Source organism: Erythranthe guttata, chromosome 13 (assembly GCF_056151865.1).
Source record: "Erythranthe guttata isolate IM_541 chromosome 13, IM_541, whole genome shotgun sequence".
NCBI lineage: Eukaryota > Viridiplantae > Streptophyta > Magnoliopsida > Lamiales > Phrymaceae > Erythranthe > Erythranthe guttata.
Window position 1 is genome coordinate 13346305 of NC_142545.1, and position 22249 is coordinate 13368553.

General features: G+C 34.5%; 5 protein-coding genes across 6 annotated transcripts; 3 read left to right on the top strand and 2 right to left on the bottom strand.

Annotated features, from left to right (window-relative positions):
- The first annotated feature begins 1047 nt into the window (after positions 1-1047).
- LOC105966760 (putative LRR receptor-like serine/threonine-protein kinase At1g53440) lies at positions 1048-8897 on the top strand. 2 transcript variants are annotated; one of them, XM_088811683.1, is made up of 25 exons: positions 1048-1629; positions 2591-2762; positions 2896-2967; positions 3046-3114; positions 3210-3281; positions 3365-3436; positions 3534-3605; positions 3700-3771; positions 3935-4006; positions 4163-4234; positions 4400-4471; positions 4613-4684; positions 4807-4872; positions 5038-5097; positions 5283-5321; positions 5404-5456; positions 5556-5920; positions 6077-6272; positions 6382-6525; positions 6610-6728; positions 6810-7020; positions 7103-7340; positions 7440-7590; positions 8252-8645; positions 8732-8897. In XM_088811683.1, exons 1-25 carry the CDS (start codon positions 1509-1511, stop codon positions 8737-8739), a joined length of 3054 nt encoding a protein of 1017 aa, XP_088667809.1. In that variant the 5' UTR covers positions 1048-1508; the 3' UTR covers positions 8740-8897. The 2 variants fall into 2 exon arrangements, with proteins under 2 accessions (XP_088667809.1, XP_088667808.1); XM_088811682.1 differs by having other exon boundaries at positions 8252-8897.
- Positions 8898-10994: 2097 nt separating this feature from the next.
- Positions 10995-12818, top strand: LOC105966759 (seipin-3). Its single transcript, XM_012991340.2, has 2 exons — positions 10995-12078; positions 12366-12818. The coding sequence occupies exons 1-2, from the start codon at positions 11224-11226 to the stop codon at positions 12816-12818; spliced, it is 1308 nt and encodes a 435-aa protein (XP_012846794.2). The 5' UTR covers positions 10995-11223.
- A 609-nt stretch (positions 12819-13427) lies between these two features.
- LOC105966758 (protein AGENET DOMAIN (AGD)-CONTAINING P1) lies at positions 13428-13865 on the bottom strand. Its single transcript, XM_012991339.2, has one exon. It carries the CDS (start codon positions 13863-13865, stop codon positions 13428-13430), a length of 438 nt encoding a protein of 145 aa, XP_012846793.1.
- Positions 13866-15230: 1365 nt separating this feature from the next.
- On the bottom strand, positions 15231-16265 carry LOC105966752 (protein DOG1-like 1). The gene is made up of 2 exons (XM_012991332.2): positions 15771-16265; positions 15231-15527 (listed from the first exon to the last, which is right to left on the bottom strand). The coding sequence occupies exons 1-2, from the start codon at positions 16263-16265 to the stop codon at positions 15231-15233; spliced, it is 792 nt and encodes a 263-aa protein (XP_012846786.1).
- Positions 16266-18916: 2651 nt separating this feature from the next.
- LOC105966770 (Pentatricopeptide repeat (PPR) superfamily protein) lies at positions 18917-21560 on the top strand. Its single transcript, XM_012991354.2, has 2 exons — positions 18917-20466; positions 20755-21560. Exon 1 carries the CDS (start codon positions 18976-18978, stop codon positions 20398-20400), a length of 1425 nt encoding a protein of 474 aa, XP_012846808.2. The 5' UTR covers positions 18917-18975; the 3' UTR covers positions 20401-20466; positions 20755-21560.
- The last annotated feature ends 689 nt before the right edge of the window (positions 21561-22249 follow it).

Consider the following 22249-nt stretch of genomic DNA (forward strand, 5'->3'; position numbering starts at 1 on the left):
GTTTGACTCAATTAATTCACAATTAAATAGTACCTAAATCCCAATTGTGCCATGGGACCAATTACTATAGATATATATAATATTTAATTTGGTCCAAGTGGGACTCAGTTACTTTTAATTTAATTTAATTTAATTTTGATATTGATGTTTTATTATTGGATAAAGGAAAGGGAAACAACCTCGAGCCCTCCCACTCGTAAATTCTCACCAATTATCTTAATTAAATAATATATCATATCACACAAATTTGGATAACAATATATTTTTTGTTTGTACTTTTTTTTATTAACTAATATAGGTGGAAATTAGAATGAAATTTTTTATTTCTGCTGATTCCGATTCAAATTTTTTCGATTTTGAAACAATATTTTTCATTCAAAATTCCGAAAATCCAATTCCAGTTCTTTTCGATCGAAATTGTAATATATACGGGATTCCAATTTCTGATCATATTTTTTCCAAATATTACATTTATAATATCAATAATATTATTCATTTTATATTATAAGTGCCTAAAAAAAATTGAAAATTTTCAATTTCCGCCGATTCCGACCCGAAAATTTCTGATTTTGGAATAAGTTTTATCATTCCAATCTCCGAAATTCCAATTTCCAATCTTTTCCAATTTTATGGAACAAAATTGGAATTGATTTTTCACTTGCGAAAAAATCCAGAATTTTCCCAAAAGTGCTTATTCGATCGGATTCGTCCGATTTTCAAGACTATTAAATATTTAAATTAGCTTAAACCCATTTGCACCTGTAAATACAATATTTTAAATAATGCAACTTAAACTAAACAAAAAATATCCAAAACAAAATCTTTGGATGCCGAATTCAACCAATCAGACAAACACAAAACCAGGGAATAATTTAATATTAACTAAGACCGTGTTTGGTTTGGACAGATGATGGAAAAATTCAACAAACTGTTGCCGTCAAACATTTATGTCAGCAGCCACCCCTCACAAAATACCTGTATTTTATACATTAAAAAAATAACAAAATAATAATAATAATAATAATTAAAAAAAAAACAAATATATTTGCCAAAAGAATATTTTAATTGATGAATGATTCCCTCTTCATCTTTACGAGATCAACAAATTTGACCCATTCAAACACAGTCATCTTCTTCTTCTTTGTTTCCATCTTTCAGATATCATTTAACTTTTCAACTGCCAATTATTTAATTATTTTCTTTTTTCCTCCCGCCATTACTGCTAATTGCTAACTACCCCCTTCTTCTTTCCTGTTTCAGAACATAGTTTTTTTTCTGCTCTTTTTTTACTTTTATTATGTAATAAAGTAAACTACATTTCTTTGAATACATTCCTAAACGCTGAACACACACATATTATAAATATATACACACACAGAGATATATGTGTGTGTATTATTAGTTGGGCAGAGCACGATACAAAGTTTGGTTTTGATTTTTGTCTGAACTGAACCAAGATCATCTTTTTTTTTTTTTTTTTTTTTTTTTGGGGAAGAAAAATAAAATTAATGGGGTTTCTTGCAAAAAGGGCTTCCAACAGTGCGAATTTCTTGGAAAGAATAATTATTGCATGTGTCTGTGCAAATTTGATTTTGACAACTGCTGCTCAACTTCTGTCTGAAGATGAAGGTATATGCTTCTCTGAACCAAACTATTTTTTCTCCTTAGATTTTGAAGTAAGAAATTCAGATAAGGGGCAAAAAAGGAAAATTGCCTAAAAGGGTTTTCTTGCTTTGCCATTAATTAAGCCTTTTACTTAATTTACTGTTAGTAGGGATAAAAATTGGAATGAAATTTTCGAATTCTGCCAATTCCAATTTGTCTGTAACCGAAATTGGAACCCATTTTTTACTTCTAAAAGAAATTGGAAATTTTCCGGAAAAAACATTTCCGATCCATTCCGTCCGATTTCCACACCTAGTTGTTAGCCCTACTGACATTAGAACTTAAATTTGGGTTCTTTTCGTTGATTTTTATTTTAATTTTTTTTAAAAAGGCCTTATTAATCTTGTCCCTTGATTTTCGTTTCGAGTTCTTAATTTTGTGATGTTCTTAGAAAAGATATAAAATGTATTTTCTTATTGTTTAGCATTTACCTGTAGATCTTGAAATGAGATATTGCGTCTGGATGTTCTGTTTAAGGAAATTGCATTTTGTTTTAATTGTTACGAGTCTAAAAAGTTGTGCTTGGAGCTCGGTTTAATTATAAGTTGAGTCTCGAGCCTGAATGATTTTTAACCGAGTCGAAGACGAATCAAGTTCGAGTAGTTTGATTTTGATATATACTCGTTTTAGGTACGCGCACGTGTTTTAAGGAAACTGATAACTATGCGATGGATTATATTTTACGAGAAAATATATAGAACGTGACTAACAATATCGTGCCAATTAATTTTCTTTTAACGGCAAAACTAAGAAACCGGTAATTAATGCACCATTGGAGTTATAAAGTGACAGTCCGATAGTTAATTTGAAACGGAGGGAGTAATTTATTAATTTTTTTATTCTAATCGAGTCGAACTCAATTTGATAATAATCATTTGTTATCCACTATACTTCCTACTTCTAATCCATGCATTTTTAATTGCAGTTCGAATTCTCGAAACGATTTCGTCGAAGCTGCAGAATAGTTACTGGAATCTAAGCCGAAGCTCATGCACCGAACCTAGTGGATTCAACACTACGTGGGCCCGACAAATATACAGCGGCGTCGCTTGCGATTGTTCCTTTAATAACAACACTCTATGCCATGTAACCAACATGTACGTCGTCTTTTTTCTCGACTTTTATTTTGATTGAGTTAAGCCTCGTCTTTACACACACACTTAGGCATTAATCGTATCTGTAACAATATGATTAGTAATTAATTAATACTCCGTTTTTTGCCACATGCAGTGAGCTCAAGGGTCTAAATTTGACCGGAACTTTGCCGGTCGAATTTGCAAATCTTACTCATTTGCAACAGATGTAAGTAACGGAAAGTTGCGGGTTTTTTTTTTTTTTTTTTAATTTAAGACTTGACTTAATATTGCTTTATTATTACAGAGATTTGTCTCGAAATTACCTCAACGGAACAATTCCTGCAATATACGGCCAGCTTCGACTTGTCCAACTGTACGTTATTTTCTTGTTTCTCTTACAAACCGTTCATATATTCTACATACGGATATACTTACATTATATTTTATTTATTTATTTATTTATAATAGGTCTCTTATTGGAAACCGTATTAGTGGTACAATCCCAGCTGAAATCGGAAACATTGCCACTCTAGAAGATCTGTAAGTGATTATTAATATTACGTAAAACTGTTTTTTTTTTTATCTGTCGAGCCTAATTATGTTTGTTTGAATCATCACGACAGGGTTTTGGAAGATAATCTGCTCGAAGGGAATCTTCCGGCAAACCTAGGAAGTTTGAGCAACTTGAAGAGGCTGTAAGATTGCTGATCATATCCATCGAGAAATAATATTATCGTTTTCGAGATAAAATTAGGTTGTCGATATCTGACTTTTTTTTTTCTCTCTCTGCAGCCTACTTTCCGCGAATAATTTCAACGGGACGATACCAATCTCGTATGGCAATCTAAGGAACTTGACAGATTTGTAAGTAACAGTATGTAAAAAGAATCTAAATCTAAAATATTTATGGGAAATCGTAATTTTAGATAAAGATTGTAACTTTATCGTACTTGTGCAGTAGGATCGACGGGAGCGCAATGTCTGGAAAAATACCGGACTTTATAGGAAACTGGACCAGACTTGTAAGACTGTGAGTAGTCTGCTCTTAATTTCATTTCATTTGTATTTTCATGCTATATATATATATATATATATATATATATATATATATATATATATATATATATATATATATATATATATATATATATAAATGCGACAAAATTCTCATGCCGTTTATTATTTGCATGCAGTGACTTGCAAGGCACGGAAATGGAAGGCCCGATTCCCGATTCAATATCCCAGTTGACAAACTTGACAAGTTTGTAAGTCAAAATTTTCTCTTACAGCAAAAACAAATAGTCAAATATTGTGCTAGTGTTTATATGAATATAGTGTTAAAAAGTTCGTTTTTTAACCAATTCCCTCTCTTTTTTTTTTTAAATTTATTAATTTATTTTTTAATTATTTCCCACCGTTAGGAGGATATCTGATCTGAATGGTCCAAGCTCAAATTTCCCTCGTTTGGATAACACGACAGCCCTGTTGGAGTTGTAAGTATATATATATATATATATATATATATATATATATATATATATATATATATATATATATATATATATATATATATATATATATATATATATATATATATATCGTGCGCTTATTCGTGCGCTTATTTATGTTGATAAAATTGTTTGGTCATTTTGGTGCAGGATATTAAGAAATTGCTCGATTATTGGTTCGATTCCACCTTACTTAGTAAACATGGTTAATCTAGGAGTTCTGTAAGTGTTCGTTTTCCAACTTATTCCCCTCTTCGGAGTTTAAGCAAGCATTATTATCTGACTTCAAATTTTACCAACAGTAGTAAATATAACAATTTACCTTTCGTTAAAAAAAAATTGTGTTTGAATTATTCTCTGCAGAGACTTAAGTTTCAACAAGTTGAGCGGAATTATCCCGAGCACACTCCAGGGTCTGACGAGGCTCAGATTCATGTACGTATCTTAATTTACGAACAATTTCTTATCAAATGTTTGGATAGTTCTTTCGTAAATTCGTTTACTTTTTACGTGATCTTCGATTTCCGGTTAATAGTCGTTATTGTTTTGCTTGGTAGGTTTTTGTCTCACAACTCACTAACCGGAGAAGTTCCTGGTTGGATTTTGGACAGCCGACAGAATATGTAAGAATTTATTTACTTCCCACAAACTCTTGTAACAACACATTATCCGATTTTCCATCCGTTCTATCGTTTTATTTTCGCATACCGTATTTTTTTTATATTTCAAAACAAAAAATAAAAAAAATTAATCTTTACTATAAGAACTCATGATCAACTCAACTGCAGGGATCTATCGTACAACAACTTCACACAGTCCCGCGCAGCTGGCTGCCAGTTCTCCAATGTGTAAGTTTACATCATATATATATATACATATATATATATATATATATATATATATATATATATATATATATATATATATATATATATATATATATATATATATATATACATATATTTGTTAAGTATTCGATTTGAATCTTTTTACATTTTACCAACAGCTACTTAACTATAATTTATAATTGCAGAAATTTAGTCGCCAGCCATTCGACTTCTTCAAGCAACTCGTGAGTGTTTCCCTTTTTTCGTCTTTTCGTTTTTTTTTTTGGCAATAGTGTGCAACCATTCTAACTCTCGTTCGTTTAATAGACGAGACTCGTGGTGTTTGTATCCAGACCTCCGTTGCCCAAGAAACGCAAACCGTAAGTCCTCGATTCTTCAAACGATAACAAACGGAAAAAAAAAAAAAAATTCCATCTTTCATTTTTTTTTTCTGACGAATCACCATTTAATCTCTACAGTTCACACACTGTACATAAACTGCGGAGGAAGAAGAGTTAACTTCCAAGGAAACGAATACGAAGAGAATCTAATCGGTCAAGGCTCATCTCACTTCGGATCGAACGATAGATGGGCTTTCAGCAGCACAGGCATGTACATGGGAAAGTCCGACGGAATCTTCGTAACATCAAATGATTCTTCAATGGTATCTTCCGACAGCGAAATTTACCAAACCGCCCGTCTTTCGCCTTCTTCTCTCAAATTCTACGGACTTTGCTTACGTCAGGGTAGTTACAAAGTTCTTCTCCATTTTGCCGAAATTATGTTTTTCGATAACTCCACTTTTCCCGGTCTTGGTCGGAGAATATTCGATGTAGCAATCCAAGTAAGCGGACTGAAAATTTATATATATATATATATATATATATATATATATATATATATATATATATATATATATATATATATAAAAATATATAGTATCTGTTTTTCTTTTCCGTAGGCGATGCTGAATGTCGATTGGAATTTCGTCTTTTTGTAGGGGCGAGTGGTTTTGCCGAACTTTGATATTGCAAAGGAAGCTAATGGTTTTAAAAGAGGTATTACTCGGGAATTTGACGTGCCCGTAAATGGTAGTACCTTGGAAATCCACTTGTACTGGAGTGGAAAAGGTACAACTGCCATTCCCGATAGAGGTGTATACGGACCCTTGATTTCTGCAATTTCTATCACACCAAGTAAGTATATTTCATGATGTATATACATATATATATGTCTGTGTGTGTGTGTTTTACATTCCTTTATTACAGCAGAGCCTAATCATGGTATTTATGTCTTTATTTTCAGATTTTAAGGTTAGTACTGGAAGTGGGCTATCTGTTGGAGCTATTGTTGGAATTGTCGTTTCTTCGGTCGTGGTTTTGTTGCTGTTCGTTTTAGCTGGTCTTTGGTTCGGAGGGTGTATTTGTAAAAAAGATCTTGAAGATAAAGGTAAAAAAAAAAAACATTTTTAGTGCACTTGAAAATTATTACCTCCGTTACTAAATTATTTTTTGTTCGATCTTTTTATTACAGAACTTCGAGCACTTGATCTACAAACGGGCTATTTTACTCTAAGACAGATAAAAGCTGCTACAAATAATTTCGACATTGCTAATAAAATTGGCGAAGGAGGTTTCGGACCCGTCTACAAGGTACGGAAATATTAATTTTTTTTTTACGTAAGATAAAACGTAGCATTTCTCCGATTAATTATATTATTATTTTCTTTTTAGGGTGTTCTCACAGATGGTACAGTAATCGCAGTTAAGCAGCTATCGTCTAAGTCGAAACAAGGAAATCGAGAATTTGTGACTGAGATAGGCATGATATCCGCCTTGCAACATCACAACCTCGTTCGACTATTCGGCTGTTGTATTGAAGGAAATCAGTTGCTCTTAATTTACGAGTACCTCGTGAACAATTCTCTCGCTCGAGCACTTTTCGGTAAATACTTCCCTTTTTTGTATTTCTTTAAAAAAAATCAGTTAAATGTCGAATTCTTATATGTTCCCGTTTCTTTGTTTAGGTCGCGATGACCAAAGATTGAACCTTGATTGGCCGACGAGAAACAAGATATGTATAGGAATAGCTAAAGGGCTTGCTTATCTGCACGAGGAATCGAGGCTGAAGATTGTGCATAGAGATATAAAAGCTACAAACGTTCTTTTGGATAAAGATTTGAATGCGAAGATATCCGACTTTGGTTTGGCTAAGCTTGACGAAGAAGAGAATACGCATATTAGCACACGAATTGCTGGAACTATGTAAGAATATTTCCTATATACGTCGTCTTCGTATATATATATAGTTCCGCGTAACAAAAGTGACAAGTTTTCGTTATTTACCGTTCCGTTTTTTTGTAGAGGTTATATGGCTCCGGAGTATGCTATGAGGGGATATTTGACGGACAAAGCAGATGTGTACAGTTTCGGGATTGTTGCATTGGAAATCGTCAGTGGAAAAAGTAACACTAATTATAGGCCGAAAGAGGAGTTTGTTTACCTTCTTGATTGGGTAAGCTTCTTTAATTCACTTATCGTTTCAATTTTAATTGGTACAATTTTGACTTCAAATGTGATTTTGACCATTTTCCGGTCTGAATTTGACAAAATTTAAAGCACGGATTTTTTAGTCCTTTGAGGTAGCTTTCTAATACAACTTGAATCAGTTGGACTGGACGTCGGATGAGTGAGATATGCATTAATGAATTAACATTGGCTAATTGATTCTTATGAGATTCGGACTCTATCTCATATGCGTAATTCTCTCACCCGACATCCAATCTAGCTGATTCAAGTTGTATTAGAAAGACAAATCAAAGGACTACATATTTGATGTTTTGATTTTTGCCAAATTCGGATGGAAAATTTGTCAAAATCACATTTCAAGTCGAAACGAGTAAACTTGAAACGACGTTGAATATTTCAGTTATAACATATGCCATCCCTAAATTTCATCGGTTACCATCTTTTATTCAATATGTCCTCGTTGTCTTTAATTTGTCGTGGAAACATTAATTTTCAATTAATCCCTAAATTTTAATTTGATGGAGTTTTAAACTACGAATCTCCCAAAACATTACCAAAATTGTCCAAAGTTACTACATAGTTTAATGTGATGGAGTCTTTATTTATTAAATTGAACTTGTCTTCTTTTTTTTTTTTCTCTCTTGAAGGCTTACGTTCTACACGAGCAAGGGAATCTTCTAGAACTCGTCGATCCAATTCTAGGCACAAACTACTCAAAGAAAGAGGCGTTGCGAATGCTAAACTTGGCTCTCTTGTGTGCTAATCCCTCGCCAACTCTAAGACCTTCAATGTCTTCGGTGGTGAGCATGCTCGAGGGCAAAATCCCCGTTCAAGCGCCAGTTGTCAAGCATGGGAACACCGCTAACGAGGAGATGAGGTTTAAGGCGTTTGAAATATTGTCGCAGGATAGCCAAACGCGTGCGTCGACTATAATGTCGTCCGAGGAGGATAGTAGTCGGGAACAAAGAGGTGTCTCGTTGGATGGGCCGTGGGTCGATTCTTCGGTATCTATTGATGAAAGTCATGATCATTCTTCAACAAGTAGGCTTATTCCTTGATTTTTCGAGTTTTTTGTAAATTTGGATTTGATTTGATTTGATTTAGTTATTGGTTTGTTATTGATGCAGACTTGTGAAGATGTTGATATGATTGGTGTATGTATAGATTCTGGTGAATTATTATTATTATTTTATTTTTATCTTCAAGTGTTGATGTTATGGGAGACAAATAGAGCTTAGATTGTACTAATATGTAATATGAGAAAGGTAATGAATATATATTTTTTTTTTGAAATGTGAAGAATAATATCTATACATTTATAAAAGAAGAAAACGTTAATTAGGGCGACTTAAGAAACTCTAACGACTTATTGATAATTACGTACACACTTAATATCGGCTACTACGATCATAATTGCTGCATTTATTTCTTTTCTTTTTCAATCTCCTATTTTTTCCACCTTATTTCCTCTATATACTTTCATGTCAAATCTATCAGATTGTTATTGACCTAATGACATCTTTGTAATAATTTTTATTTTTCTGCGATGCTAATGACATCTTCGTATCTTTTTTTCGTCTTCTTATTATAGATGCCCAATTTTATAAGTCATATGTTTAAGTTATTATTTTCTTCATTTTTGGAATGTCTTCTAAAACTATTTTTTGGAATATCGCATGTGATTGTGTGTAGCCTAAAACTATTCAATGTATTTCACCAGAACAATGCATGCCTTAACAGTTGTGTGCCCATGAAATCCGGACACACAACTAGTGTTTTTGCAAGAGTTTGGCAAACCAAAGCTTGCCTTTTCTTGCATTCTCAGTACTCTTTGCAAGAGCCACATAATTATTATAGGGCAAATTACGGTCATCCCCTGAGTTATGATTAAATTACAAAAATGTCATTTTATTTGGGTAATTACAGTCACTCCCTCAACTATGTATATTTTACGAAAAAACCCCTCAAGAGATAAATTTAGGGATGTTAAACCGGTAAAATCGAACTGAAATTTCGGTACGCCAACATTTCATATCGTTTACCGAGCTGAATATACGATTTAGTTCCGTAAATAACCGAATTACAAATGTTAAATAGAAGTATATATAATGAGGTGACTAAAATTACCCAAATAAGAGGGTATGTTTTGTAATTTGTCCATACCTAGGAGGAGTAGATATAATTTGCCCACTATTATATGGTCTTTTTTTTATAAGTTTGTTTAAAAGATAGGATGAAATTGATAAAACTCGGGATTGCGTGCCAATCCACATGCCCCTTCTGATGAAAAAGAAAAACCCACACTGGGAAATAATAGCCCATCATTTTCATCCCAATTCAGATTAAATTAAATTCCAGCTGGAATTTATTGAGATGTGTGTTATTCTGATGGATAACTTATCCTTAAAATCTGACAACATTATACATTAACTTTCAACACCCGAAACACAATTACCACTTCTACTTACGTTTATGTTTGTCCTCATTAATTTAGGAACTTGGAATTGGAATATACTATTAATTAGGGCTGGGATTCGGATGGATCTGTTTATTACCGGCCTAAAAACCGTTCTTTCTAACCAACTAATTTTGCTTTAAATAGAAACCGGCCAGTGTCGATCAATCTTTATGAATCGGTTGTTGGTTGGCAACCGAATACGGCCGCGCCACCTAGTTCATTTTAAAAAAATTCCACAAATTTTGGAGTAAAAATATGCATGTTATTCATGTCATCACACTATCATTAATTATATCAAAATAATTCATAGCAACTCGAAAAAAAATACAATTCTGCTATTGATGGAATTTTTAAGAGTTCTTTTTTTAGAAGGCAGCTTAGGCATAAATACATAATGTAATTGGTTGAATATTTATGTCAACTTGTTTTCTTTGTTGATTTTTATATTAAAATACTAACTATTGGTAGTGCCAATAACCACTTACAAAATCACACACTTAATTTAGAAATTAATTTTGAAAAAATAGAAATTAAAATAATACTTTATTAAAATATTATTAATATAGTTAGTTGGTTGACTAATAATTATCGACCAACTAACTTTTAATAATATTAGAAACTATATACCAACCAATTATAGATGTGTTGGTTGAAATTTTCGACTTAATCCAATATATTGGTTAAAAACTTATTATTCATCTAAAAATATAATCGATAATGTTGGTTGCTGCCTTGCTGGACAAAAACCAACTGAATCCCAGCTTTACTCCGATTATTAGAACATTGAAGTGTGCATGTTATTATTGTGAACTAATTTAAAATCGTAATTACTACTAGCTTGTGACTATATAATTTTATATATAATGTTGAGAAACTTTCACCCAATTTTTTTTTTATTTTGTTTTATTATTATTTTTTTTGAAAGAATAAAAAAAAATATTGGTTGGTTCTGCAGCCAAGTTATAAACAATCCACTTGTATTTAGCATCCCAATAAGGAGAGAAAAAAAACATTAAATAAAAAACCCTCTTAGGTGCAAATTGAGTGAACTACTACTCAACCATCAATTAATACCAAATTTCTCTCAAGAAAAAAAAAACACTCTCTATTTGCAATTTTCCTTTCAAAAACTATACCAAACCCTAATAATCATTTCATCAAATGGAAAACACGCTTGTTCAAGATCATGACAACCACGACTTTTGCAATTGCAAAGAAGATCTTCAATTCATCACCCCACAAAACTCTCTTTCCAACTTGATCAAACACTCTCTACTCCTCGGAGCCGAAAAGTTGCTAATGTCTCGAAACTCCCCCGCGCTACTAACCACTTTTCTTCCTCCTCATCAAGATTACGACGACGACGACGATGACGAAGAAAACGAAGATATGAAATACATTCCTCGTAACAACAATAGCGCCGCGTGCATCTCGACACTCGCGAACTTCCCTTTCGACATCGTTGATTTTTTCACGGTGATGGCGCTCGATTTCGTCGGTTTTCAAATACGCCTGTTTTTCAGGTTCTTGATTTTCCCCATTCGCGTGTTCCACTTTTGGCTAATGCTTATGATGTTCCCTTTTCGTACGCTAACGCGGATCCGAGATGATGTCAAGAAAGGGATGATGAGAGCATGCGGCGCTTTGTACGCGAGGGTGGCTTCGTTCGTGTGGAATAGGGTTAATTCGCCGAGGTCGGTTATGAAAATGGCGATAAGATTTGGTAAAGGGCTCTTCTGCTCGTTCTATGTGTTTTTAGTGCTCTTGGGGTTGTTGGTTTTGGGATTTTTAGCAAGTGGTCTTGTGATGAGAAATTTGACCGAAGAGCCAATACTTCGAACCGAAAACTTGAACTTTGATTACACGAAAACGAGCCCTTTTGCGTTGGTGAAATTAGCTTCATCTCCCGAAGAAAGTATGCTCAAGCGCACTATCCCTTTCGATCATAAAATGCAGCTTACTATCTCCTTCACATTGCCCGAATCTGATTACAACAGAAAACTCGGGATTTTTCAGGTAATAATACTATTCGGGAATTTATTGCATTTATTATACTGTGTTATATCGAATTGCTAAAAAACTCGCCGCGTTATAAATATTAACAAAATCCCCCTTTATTATGTATAATTTTAACACACAACCCCTTAAAAACTTAAATTGTAGGAGGGTTTTTTGACAATTAGAGAAAACATAGGGTGCCAAATGCAAATAACCCTACTAATTAATCAGTTTCTTCATTTTTTTCGTTTTGTATTTTATTCCCTATTGTATTAATTATTTTCATGTTTTATTTATTTATGAAGGTAAGAGTAGAGAGCCTTTCTGCAAACGGTAAGCCGACGTTCGGATCGAGTTATCCAACGATGCTACGTTTCAAGAGCCAGCCAATCAGATTTGCCGAAAGCTTATTCAAGAGCGTTCCACTTATAACCGGATTTCAATCCGAAGTCCAATATTTGAAAATTGTGATTGGAGAATTTGCGGAAGGACACGAGCCCACATCGAGTTTTAAGGTGATTCTCGAGCCGAGGGCGGAGTTCAAAACGGGGTCCGGTGTGCCTGAAATCTATTCCGCATCGATGGATATTAAATCTCGTCTTCCACCTTTGAAAAGAATTGTTTGGAGTTGGAGAAGAACGGTTTTCGTTTGGATCGGATTTACGGTTTTTGTTTGTGAGATGATGTTCGTTTTGCTCCTATGCAGACCTTTTATTCTTCCGGGACTCGGAAAATTTTCGAAGAAGAAAATGAATTGAGTGAGATAAAGGGGAAAACAGAGAAGGGTCTCTGCAGCTCAAATAAACGGTATCGATTTGAAATGTATTTGACGTTTTTATTGGTATTTTTTGTGACAACCTTGAAATGTAGATGGTGAAATTACATCCCGGAAAATCGAGCACGTCCGTTTTCGAGTTCTTTACTTTCAACCGATTTCGAGTTCTTTACTTTCAACCGTAGTTTTGAACATCTACCTCTGCAAGATTTTAAGGTTGTCCAATTTCTGTTGCAAAATTGAAATTTTTTATTTGAAGAAAAATATTGCTTAGAAGTTCTCTTTTTCCAGTTTATTGACATGTATATATCATATATGTATGTATTAAATGACGGGGTGTCAAATTTAACTACTAAGAAAGAATTTTTCTATGAGATAATACATAATTGAATGGATGGTTGTAACTATCCAAATACAACAAAGATTTTTTCGTAATTGAGGGCATGATAGTAATTATAAAAAATTGTACCAAAATAACATCTTTTATATAACAATTTTATTGATGAAGACAGAAAATATAAACAAAAATATGAAAAATTGATCCCTAGCTAGATATATAACGGATCACAAATTGCATGAAATCAATCACAATTCACAAAAGTACCCACTTCCCATTCACCCAATCTCGATGAACCCTAATTCGATTTAGGGGGTAAGCAATTTCATCGCCGGTGGTATCGAAGTACACAAAGTAATCCCCGTCGCTGTTTCGTCCCGTAATCCTTCCGACCCACCACCCGTCGTTATCAAACGCGTCCACCACATCGTGCAATCGGAACTCAGCCGCCGCAATCTTCGGCGGTCTTGGCCGGATCTCGGCGAGGGGGGCCACCTCCTTCAACGGCAGGCCGGACAGATCGTCTGCGATCAGAGTCCTGTACTGGACGATGTAGCCGCGGTTCGCCCTCAATTGCGGCGCCAAAACCATCGCCTCGTAGTACGAGCCGACAAACCCTTCCTCCGTGCTCGCGATTTCCACGATGTCGCCGCACCGGAACCCTTGCATCGCCGATGAATGCAGAGTTCTCATGATTTTTGGGGGATTGAAGGTTTTTGTGATTTCGTGATTTTTTTTTTGATTTAGGAAAGGAATTTGAAGAAATAAAATTGCAGGCGGAGTTTATGAATAAAAATTTTTTTTTTTTTGTAGGATATTGGTATATATAGAGAGAGAGGTGGGGTTGGGGAGGGGAATTGTTTAATAGGAAAGTTGTTTTGGTCAATTACAACTGCACCCCTGAGGTAATATTTATTTACGAATAAATCCCTAACGTTTCTATAATTATATCCGCATCCCTGTAATTTGTAGATTGTTTATATCAACACCCTTTTGTTGGGGATGGATGCAAAACAATTATAAATTGTAGGGGGCTGTACGTAGTTTATCACACATAAGGGATTTTTGTGTTTGTAATTTATTCCTTACACGGTTACACCTATAAGGAAACAAATAAGTGAAAAAACTGATTTTTTATTTTATTTTATTTTATTTTATGAATAGAGCGAAAAAAGGAAAGAAAAACCTGAGTAAAGCTTCTTCTTTCCAAATAATTATTAAATCCAATAATGCTTTAATAATATAGTTTCGTGATAAATTAAATACTAAAATAATAGATTCACTTGCTTGAACATGTAAATTTACCTGGCTGTCAATTATTCTTAAATTAATTATAATGGTATACAAAGGAACTGTAAAAACAATTTTTGGAATCTCATTTAAATTAGATAAAGAGAAAAAAAATTACAAATCTATCCCTACATTGGATGCTACACATGATTATTTATTTTTGGTGGATTTGAACCGTATATTTGATCAAATGATTACCCACTAAGTACACATACAAATGAGTTTGTGTTTAATCATGTGTAGACTATGGTCCAAATTCGTTCAATGTAAATAACCAGGTGTATCATCTAATTTTCCGAGAACTTCAATAGGTGATTCCTTAATACGATGGATATTATATTACAACTTTTTTTAATACTTAGCTATCTTTTGCATGTTAACTTTAATTAAACTTTCTAAATGTGTTTTAAATTCAAAACATATTGAAAAGGGTGCTTTGAATGACTTTTTTTTTTATTACAATAATATAATAAGGTTTGAATTTTAGAAATAATAACAATGATAAAAGTGTGCAATTAAAATATGAAAAGAGTTCCCCTAATTTCAAAATAAAAGAAGAAATAACTGTGTAGAGAATTCAACTTTATAACATACAATACCATACATTTTATTACAAGTACGTAGAGTTCAAACTAAAACAAAGGTCAACCATATACATAAGTAGCTAGCTAGCTACATAATATATATGTATATATATATACATATAAATACATGTATGTATTTATATTTATAATTATAAATAGAGACACAAGAGCGACAACGTAATCTTCATGGAGTAGGAGTTGTTATTGTTCGGAGGTGCAGGCGGCGATCCCTAGTCTTGCCCCACTCGCGCATAGAAATATGAAGCTTTTTGGTGGCGATGAGAAGATCGACGGCCTGCGGTGGTGTGAGAATGGCCATCAGCTCCTTGAACGTGCTCAGCCTCAGGCGGTCGGCTTCCGCCAGAATTCCGCCCAACGAGACGGAATGAGCCTTCATGGCCCGCTCTACCTCCTCGCTCCACTCTCCCACTGGTTCCGCATTCTTCGCAATCACCGCTAGCGGCTTGTCCGCTATTTGCTCCTGCATGCATGCAGATGTCACAACACGCGCTCAAATACATACATGACTACTAAATAATTATATATAAGTCATTAAGCGTAGCGTAACGTCAAAAAGTCGTAAATGGGAAAGGATTTCAAATGACGAGGGCTCGTTGTTTTTGCTCGTGCTTACAAAGTGATAATAAAAATTTAAAAAAAATTAAAAAAAGGGGAAAACTAAATACTAAATATAATTGAAGAAATTAATTATGTATGTATGTGCCTGTAAAGTGGCCATCTTGGAGGAGATTTTATGTTCCTCCTTCATAGTGCGGCAATGCAAAGCGTTGACCATATGGAGCTGTTGACCGGAAATATCGGCCAAGTTCCCCCTTGTAATAATTCCGTCACCGCCCCGCCGGGTGTGCAACTGATCACTGAGATGTTGGTCGAATTCGGATCCACCGACAGAGTAAACAAGTCTAATGAAGAGAGAAGGCCTGCACCCGCCAAACCACAAAAAGGCATTCCCGAAAGAGTTGCCCCAAACTGGACACATGAACGACGTTGCATCATAAATATCATTCTGATCCATTATTATTTCGCCTCTCTTTTTGCAGTACTCTTCAAAGTGGTTGATCCCCTTTTCCACTAGTCGCTTCAGCCGCTCGTCGTCGGAATTATTACTATTATTATTATCGTTCGAGAAAGAATAAGCGGTAACAAGTTCGTCGAGGTCATTTTTTTCGAGCTCGATCCACTCGTTGAAGGAGTCCATATCATATATCATGCATGAGTACGACTAATTAAGTGGTGAGGTTAAATATATTATGATAAATATATTGTGATGAGTATCCATGCACTTTCAATTTATAGTAATATCACTTAAGCGGTGGTGGAAGAATCTACCATATGTCCGAATTTATTTTAATTATTAAAATAATATATATGTCATTATATATATCATGTGACTTTGAATCCATCTAAAAGCATGCAGCCAAGCAAATCCAGATTTTCTATGTATGAGGCCTAGCTCGTGAATATAGGGCAAGTTCAGAGCTACATATATATATATATATATATATATATATATATATATATATATATATATATATATATATATATATATACACAAAACGCCATCTCGAAAATGACTGAAAGAGGACAAAAAAACACTACGTACTATCTAAGAATTAAGAAATATATCTGCATGCATGCATATATCTATCTACTGGCAAAGAATTAACGTATATAGATTAGGAACACCTCGTATGCATGTAAACACAAAAAAATAAAATAAATAAATAAAGAAAGCTAGGTTTAAGAAATCCACAATACCCGTACAGCAAACAGGCAAAATGACAAAACTTGCATGGCAAGAAAGATACATGCATGCACACACATAGCTAGCTAGGTTTAAGTCCAGATACAGAGAACAAAGCAATGGTACAAAACTTGGAGTTTAACAAATTTAAAGGTCCAATTGGAAATTACAAAGCTTATAATATATACTGTGTTCATTCATTTTTTTCTTGTCTCTATCTGGGTGAATGTGTAGTTGGTATTTCAATGAAAGGGAACCTTGTTTTTGTTTTTGATTTTTTAACCCACTTACTCTTATTTAATTTGAAACTTAAAAAATAATTTATGGGGGCTATTATAATATTATCCATTAAATGTGTCCTAAAATGTTACATTTTTTCACCTATATAAAAAGGGGGTTTTTGGAATAGAAGTAAGAAAAAGAGAAGGAAGAAGTAAATATATATATATATTTTTCTAAGCAGGGGCGGGCCCACCCCCGTTCTCTTACTGGGTCCGCCCCTATTTTAAAATATTATCTATACTTGTACATATAACCCTTGTAATATATTAAACTCCTGATGGATGTCGGGTGTAGCTTTTGCTTTGTCAATAGTGCAGTATTGGTGAAGATATTATTTGTGGGTGGATTGTATTCGATAGGCGATACGACCCTTCCTTGTTGCACGATGAACCACTGTTGTATTACGATTTTTTCGTCGGTTTTTTTTTTTTTAATTTCTTAAATTCACTATCATCCAAAATGACTAGCTCCTCTATTGTTAGGACATGTCTCTCTCTCTTTTTTTTTCCGAACAAAAGAAAAACAAATTAGAAAACAATCATTCGAGAGTAAATAACACCAGAACGACCACCGAAGAATAGGAGCTCGATGGCTGCTGGAGGGTTCTCGTACCAAAGTACTCTGTTATTCTAATCAAGAGCCAGGGTTACAACTACAAGATGGTCAAATATATATCACACTCGCTTTTCTATATATGTGAAGAAGTTGAATATCTCTGTTATTCCCAATCTTTTTGTAAGAGTCTTTGAATATGGACTATCAAGTCTTTATTCTGCAAATAAGAAAATTTGCGTGATTTGAAAATCGCCACCTTTGCCTAATTGTCTGTCTGCACCTGAATTTCTCCAACCTTTCGTCTAGGCATAATGTAAACGAGTATAAAGACCCCAAAATAAACTTGCTATCTTCTAAGGAAGCATTTTTATGTTTTGTTCAAAAAGGAATAGTTATTTAAAATATTACATCTTTGTTGGAAGTTTATATATAGTTCTATATTTATTTTTCCTTATAATGTGAAGTATAAAGTGTAGTAATTTGGTAAGTATATATTTTAGTGAAAGAAAAATTTGAAATCAAATAAACATTCTTTTACATGTAATTTTGATGCAAAACGACATCTATTAAGGTTATCAGTTCGGTTCGATTCAAGTGGTTGAAAAGAAAAACTAACTCTATGGTGACAAATCAACCGAAATGTTGGCACATTGCATACCCATAAAAATTAATATTACTTTGCACCCTAAAAAGATAATAAGTCTTTCATATTATATTCCACCACAGTTCATATTTCAAGATTAATGAGAATAATTTCATTTTTTAATAATATTTTCAAATGAAAATGTTCTTTGAGTGATGAAATATAATTCTAATAATAGAATTCTCATAAAACAAATTCACAAGATTATTGGATAGATATGTCTTTTATTATAACTTGTAAAAGAAGTTGATTGTTTTTTGTTTCATGCAATATGGTGAAAAAAATATAGTTGAATGGTGAAAAGAATAATATTTTTAATACTTTGAACAACGAGAAATACTTTCGTACGAGTGTCTTTTTTACTGGGGTAATTTCATCTTTACAATAGTATTTATTTTTCTGGTGGAAAGTGTGAAGTTAAAATATTTATTTTCACCATTAAACCATTTTCTCATAAATTATTCGAATTTTTATTTTTAATCAAAAACATACCAAACAAATAATTCATTACGACGTATTTTGGGTGCAATGTGATTGATTTAAGATTTATTATTTTTTAAGGGTGTAAAGTGCTAAAATGGTATACTTTGAGGGTGTAAAGTGCTGAAATGATATATTTTGAGGGTGCAAAATTGAATTAAACCGAAGATTCCCAAACTGTGTTCTCCTCCGTTGAACTCCACAATGCAGAAACTGAAAAAAGTGTCGCCATTCAGACTCAACTCCCTCCTCCGCCTCCAAAAGGACCCGAAACTAGCCCTCCACCTCTTCCTCAACCCCGAATCCGGTGCCCAGAATCCGAACCCGAACCCGAACCCGGACCCGAAAGCCAAACCCTTCCGTTACTCTCTCCTCTCCTACGACCTCATCATCTCCAAGCTCGGCAGAGCCAAAATGTTCTCCCAAATGGAAACCATCGTCGATAAGTTGAAACACGACACCCGAATCACCCCCGAGGAGATAATTTTCTGCAACATTATCACGTTCTACGGCCGAGCACGCTTGCCCCAGAAAGCACTCCAGGTGTTCGACGAAATTCCCACTTTTCGATGCCATAGGACGATCAGATCGGTCAATACGCTCTTGAACATACTTCTCCGGTGTCGGGAGTTTGACAAGATGGTGGAAGTGATTTCTGGGATTGAGAAGTACGCGGCCCCTGATGCTTGTACGTACAACATTATGATAAATGCGTGCTGTGTGATGTCTGATCTGGAGAGAGCATGGTACGTGTTCGATGAAATGCGCAGGAGAGGGGTTGAGCCTAACTCTGTGACGTTCGGGACTTTGATCAACGGGCTTTGCGTGAATTCGGAGTTAGAGATGGCTTTCGGTTTGAAGAAAAGGATGGAGATGGATTTCAAGATCAAGCCTAACGCGCGTATCTATGTGGCGTTAATTAAAGGGCTTTGTAAAGGTGGTCACTTGAGTAAGGCGATAAAGTTAAAGGACGAAATGCTGAGAAAGAAGATCGAATTGGATCCTGCAGTTTATTCCACCTTGATTAGTGCGTCTTTTAAGGCCGGTCGAAAGGGGGAAGCTTCTGGGTTTCTAGAGGAAATGAGAAGAAACGGGTGTAAGCCGGATACAGTAACGTACAATGCGATGATTCACGGTTTTTGTCAGGAGAACGAATTCGATTCAGCTTTCGCGGCTCTGAGCGAGATGGAGAAAGAGGGGCTAAAACCGGATGTGATTAGTTACAACGTGATTATTGGTGCGCTGTGCAGGGAGAGAAAAGTGGAAGAAGCTAACGATTTATTACAAGATATGCCACGACGAAAATGCGCCCCCGATGCGGTGACGTACAGGACAATGCTCGAAGGTTTTTGCGATTTGAAGCAGTTCAAGGAAGCAGCGAGTGTTTTAGACGAGATGATTTTTAAGGGATATGCTCGTCATTCGTCTAGCATAAGCAAATATATCGATGATTTGTTGGAAGGGGAGAATGAAGAAGTATGGGGGTGTTTGTTTAGTTTGGTGAAAAGAAATCCAACCGATAGATGTATATGGAGACTGTTAACTTCTTTGGTCTGCAAGAACAACCGTTCCGATTCTTACGAGCTTTTTGATCGGCTAATAAACGGTGATTCTCTCTCGGTCGGTTAGATATGCTGGATGATTGCACTTGAGTGAATCAACTTGAGTTTCATGGTCATATACAGTCGTAATAGAGTAAGCTTCTCGTATTCGAATGTAGATGATTAAAGAAATAGAGATTTCTTTTTAAGATAATTTATTCGACAAACGACTTTTCGTTTGAGTCCAGTACTTGTGTCCTGACCTTTATCTACGAAGGCTGGATAATAGCTACTTGCCTGATTTCCTTAAGATCGGTCTTTTCTGTTTATGTAATTTTCTGGAACTGCGATTAACGAACTATCGAGATTAAACCTAATCGTGCCAGACGCTACTTGTTTTATGATTTAACGCCACAACTAACTCCTGCTTGTTTTATTACAGGAACCTTAATTTCGGACTAAAATCATTCTGCCAATAGTATCCTTGGACGACGACAGATTGACAGGTCTCGTGATGCATGAATGAATTGTCTGCTACTTTACGAAATTATCGGTGTTAGTCTCGTGGAAAGTCAATCGATTTTGTTATCTTTAGAGCTTTCATCTTTAATAATAGCTGGTGCTATATTGTTTTCTTCTTCCTTACCACAATTATTGACTCCTATTTTCTGCCTACCTTCTTCTTGTCTTCTTTAGTTGGTTGTCATGTATACTCGACTCTTTGTTCGTGTCGAGAATCCTCAACCAACTTTGTTCTCGTATTTTCTTCGACTTGGTCTTATTCGATTTCCTGTCCCCGTTGACAGGCTTGTATTCAAACTTTCTTGCCATTTTTCAATAACGGGTAATTTGCATTCACCTCCCTTGAACTTTGATCTTTTGGCAATTTGCATTCACCTCCCTTGAACTTTGATCTTTTGGCAATCACACCCCAAACGTTTATTCTTTTGGCATATACACCCCCTCCATCAATTTTTCCGATAACGGTCCGTTGGTTTTGGGTGGAAAATACACATTTGCATTGCATCAACCTATCTCCTCCAACTTAGGTATTTTAGCAACCACATCTCAAATGTTATTTATTTATTTTTTATTATTATTACTTTGAAATATGCACCCTTTTCATCCAATTTAATTTTTGGTTTAATGTCTGTTATTTTTTGTAATATGTACACAATTCAAATTTTATATTTCAATTTGTGAAGATGTAACGTAAAATTGAGAAACTAATTAAAAAACCTTTCGTAACCCACAAGTTAATTTTTTCTTTCTTTATCTATTTCTATGTAATTTTCTACCCCTTAAATTGATGCACTACTAATGGAAAAAAGTGATAGGGGGGGGGGGGGGGGGGGGGGGGGGGGGGGTGTATGTGCCAAAAAGTTAAATGTTTGGGTGTGCTTGCGAAAAGACCAAAGTTCAGGGGCGGATGCAAATTACCCTTTCAATAACTATGTACTTGTTCTTTTTTACTTAGGTCCCCAATATATATCCATTTCATCAAAAATATTATGTCTATATCAATAGAATTACATAAAAATGAAAAAAAAAATTAATAAATAATAAAATTAAAAAAGAATAATAACATAAGGAAATTTCATTTGTTGCAATAGAGAATAATAAACTCGTTGTCACAAGTGCTCATACCTATGTAACTTGTTTTTTGCGTGCAAACAATGAAGTCAAATGATTCTTGACTATATACTTCCGTGAGATGCTACGCCCGATTAAATACATCTGGTGATTTTATAGTATAGATCTATACAAATAACTATCAGCTAAGTACATATACCGATATACATATGAGTATTGTGCCTGTAATTATATATAGATCAATAATATAGAATTATTCGGTGTATTTCAGCGGGTATAACATCTACAAAATCGAACGATAATGCCCTTATGCATTTGGTGCGTGTGGTGGGGGGTGGGGGGAC

Bases quoted from the DNA above. Each gene is read 5' to 3' on its own strand.
- LOC105966760 (XM_088811682.1), top strand. From the start codon at position 1,509: ATGGGGTTTCTTGCAAAAAGGGCTTCCAACAGTGCGAATTTCTTGGAA. The intron at 1,630-2,590 runs GTATATGCTTCT...TTTTAATTGCAG, and splicing joins ACTTCTGTCTGAAGATGAAG to TTCGAATTCTCGAAACGATT. The intron at 4,235-4,399 runs GTAAGTATATAT...ATTTTGGTGCAG, and splicing joins ACGACAGCCCTGTTGGAGTT to GATATTAAGAAATTGCTCGA.
- LOC105966759 (XM_012991340.2), top strand. From the start codon at position 11,224: ATGGAAAACACGCTTGTTCAAGATCATGACAACCACGACTTTTGCAAT. The intron at 12,079-12,365 runs GTAATAATACTA...TTATTTATGAAG, and splicing joins GAAAACTCGGGATTTTTCAG to GTAAGAGTAGAGAGCCTTTC.
- LOC105966758 (XM_012991339.2), bottom strand. From the start codon at position 13,865: ATGAGAACTCTGCATTCATCGGCGATGCAAGGGTTCCGGTGCGGCGAC.
- LOC105966752 (XM_012991332.2), bottom strand. From the start codon at position 16,265: ATGGACTCCTTCAACGAGTGGATCGAGCTCGAAAAAAATGACCTCGAC. The intron at 15,528-15,770 runs GCACATACATAC...GCATGCATGCAG, and splicing joins CCAAGATGGCCACTTTACAG to GAGCAAATAGCGGACAAGCC.
- LOC105966770 (XM_012991354.2), top strand. From the start codon at position 18,976: ATGCAGAAACTGAAAAAAGTGTCGCCATTCAGACTCAACTCCCTCCTC.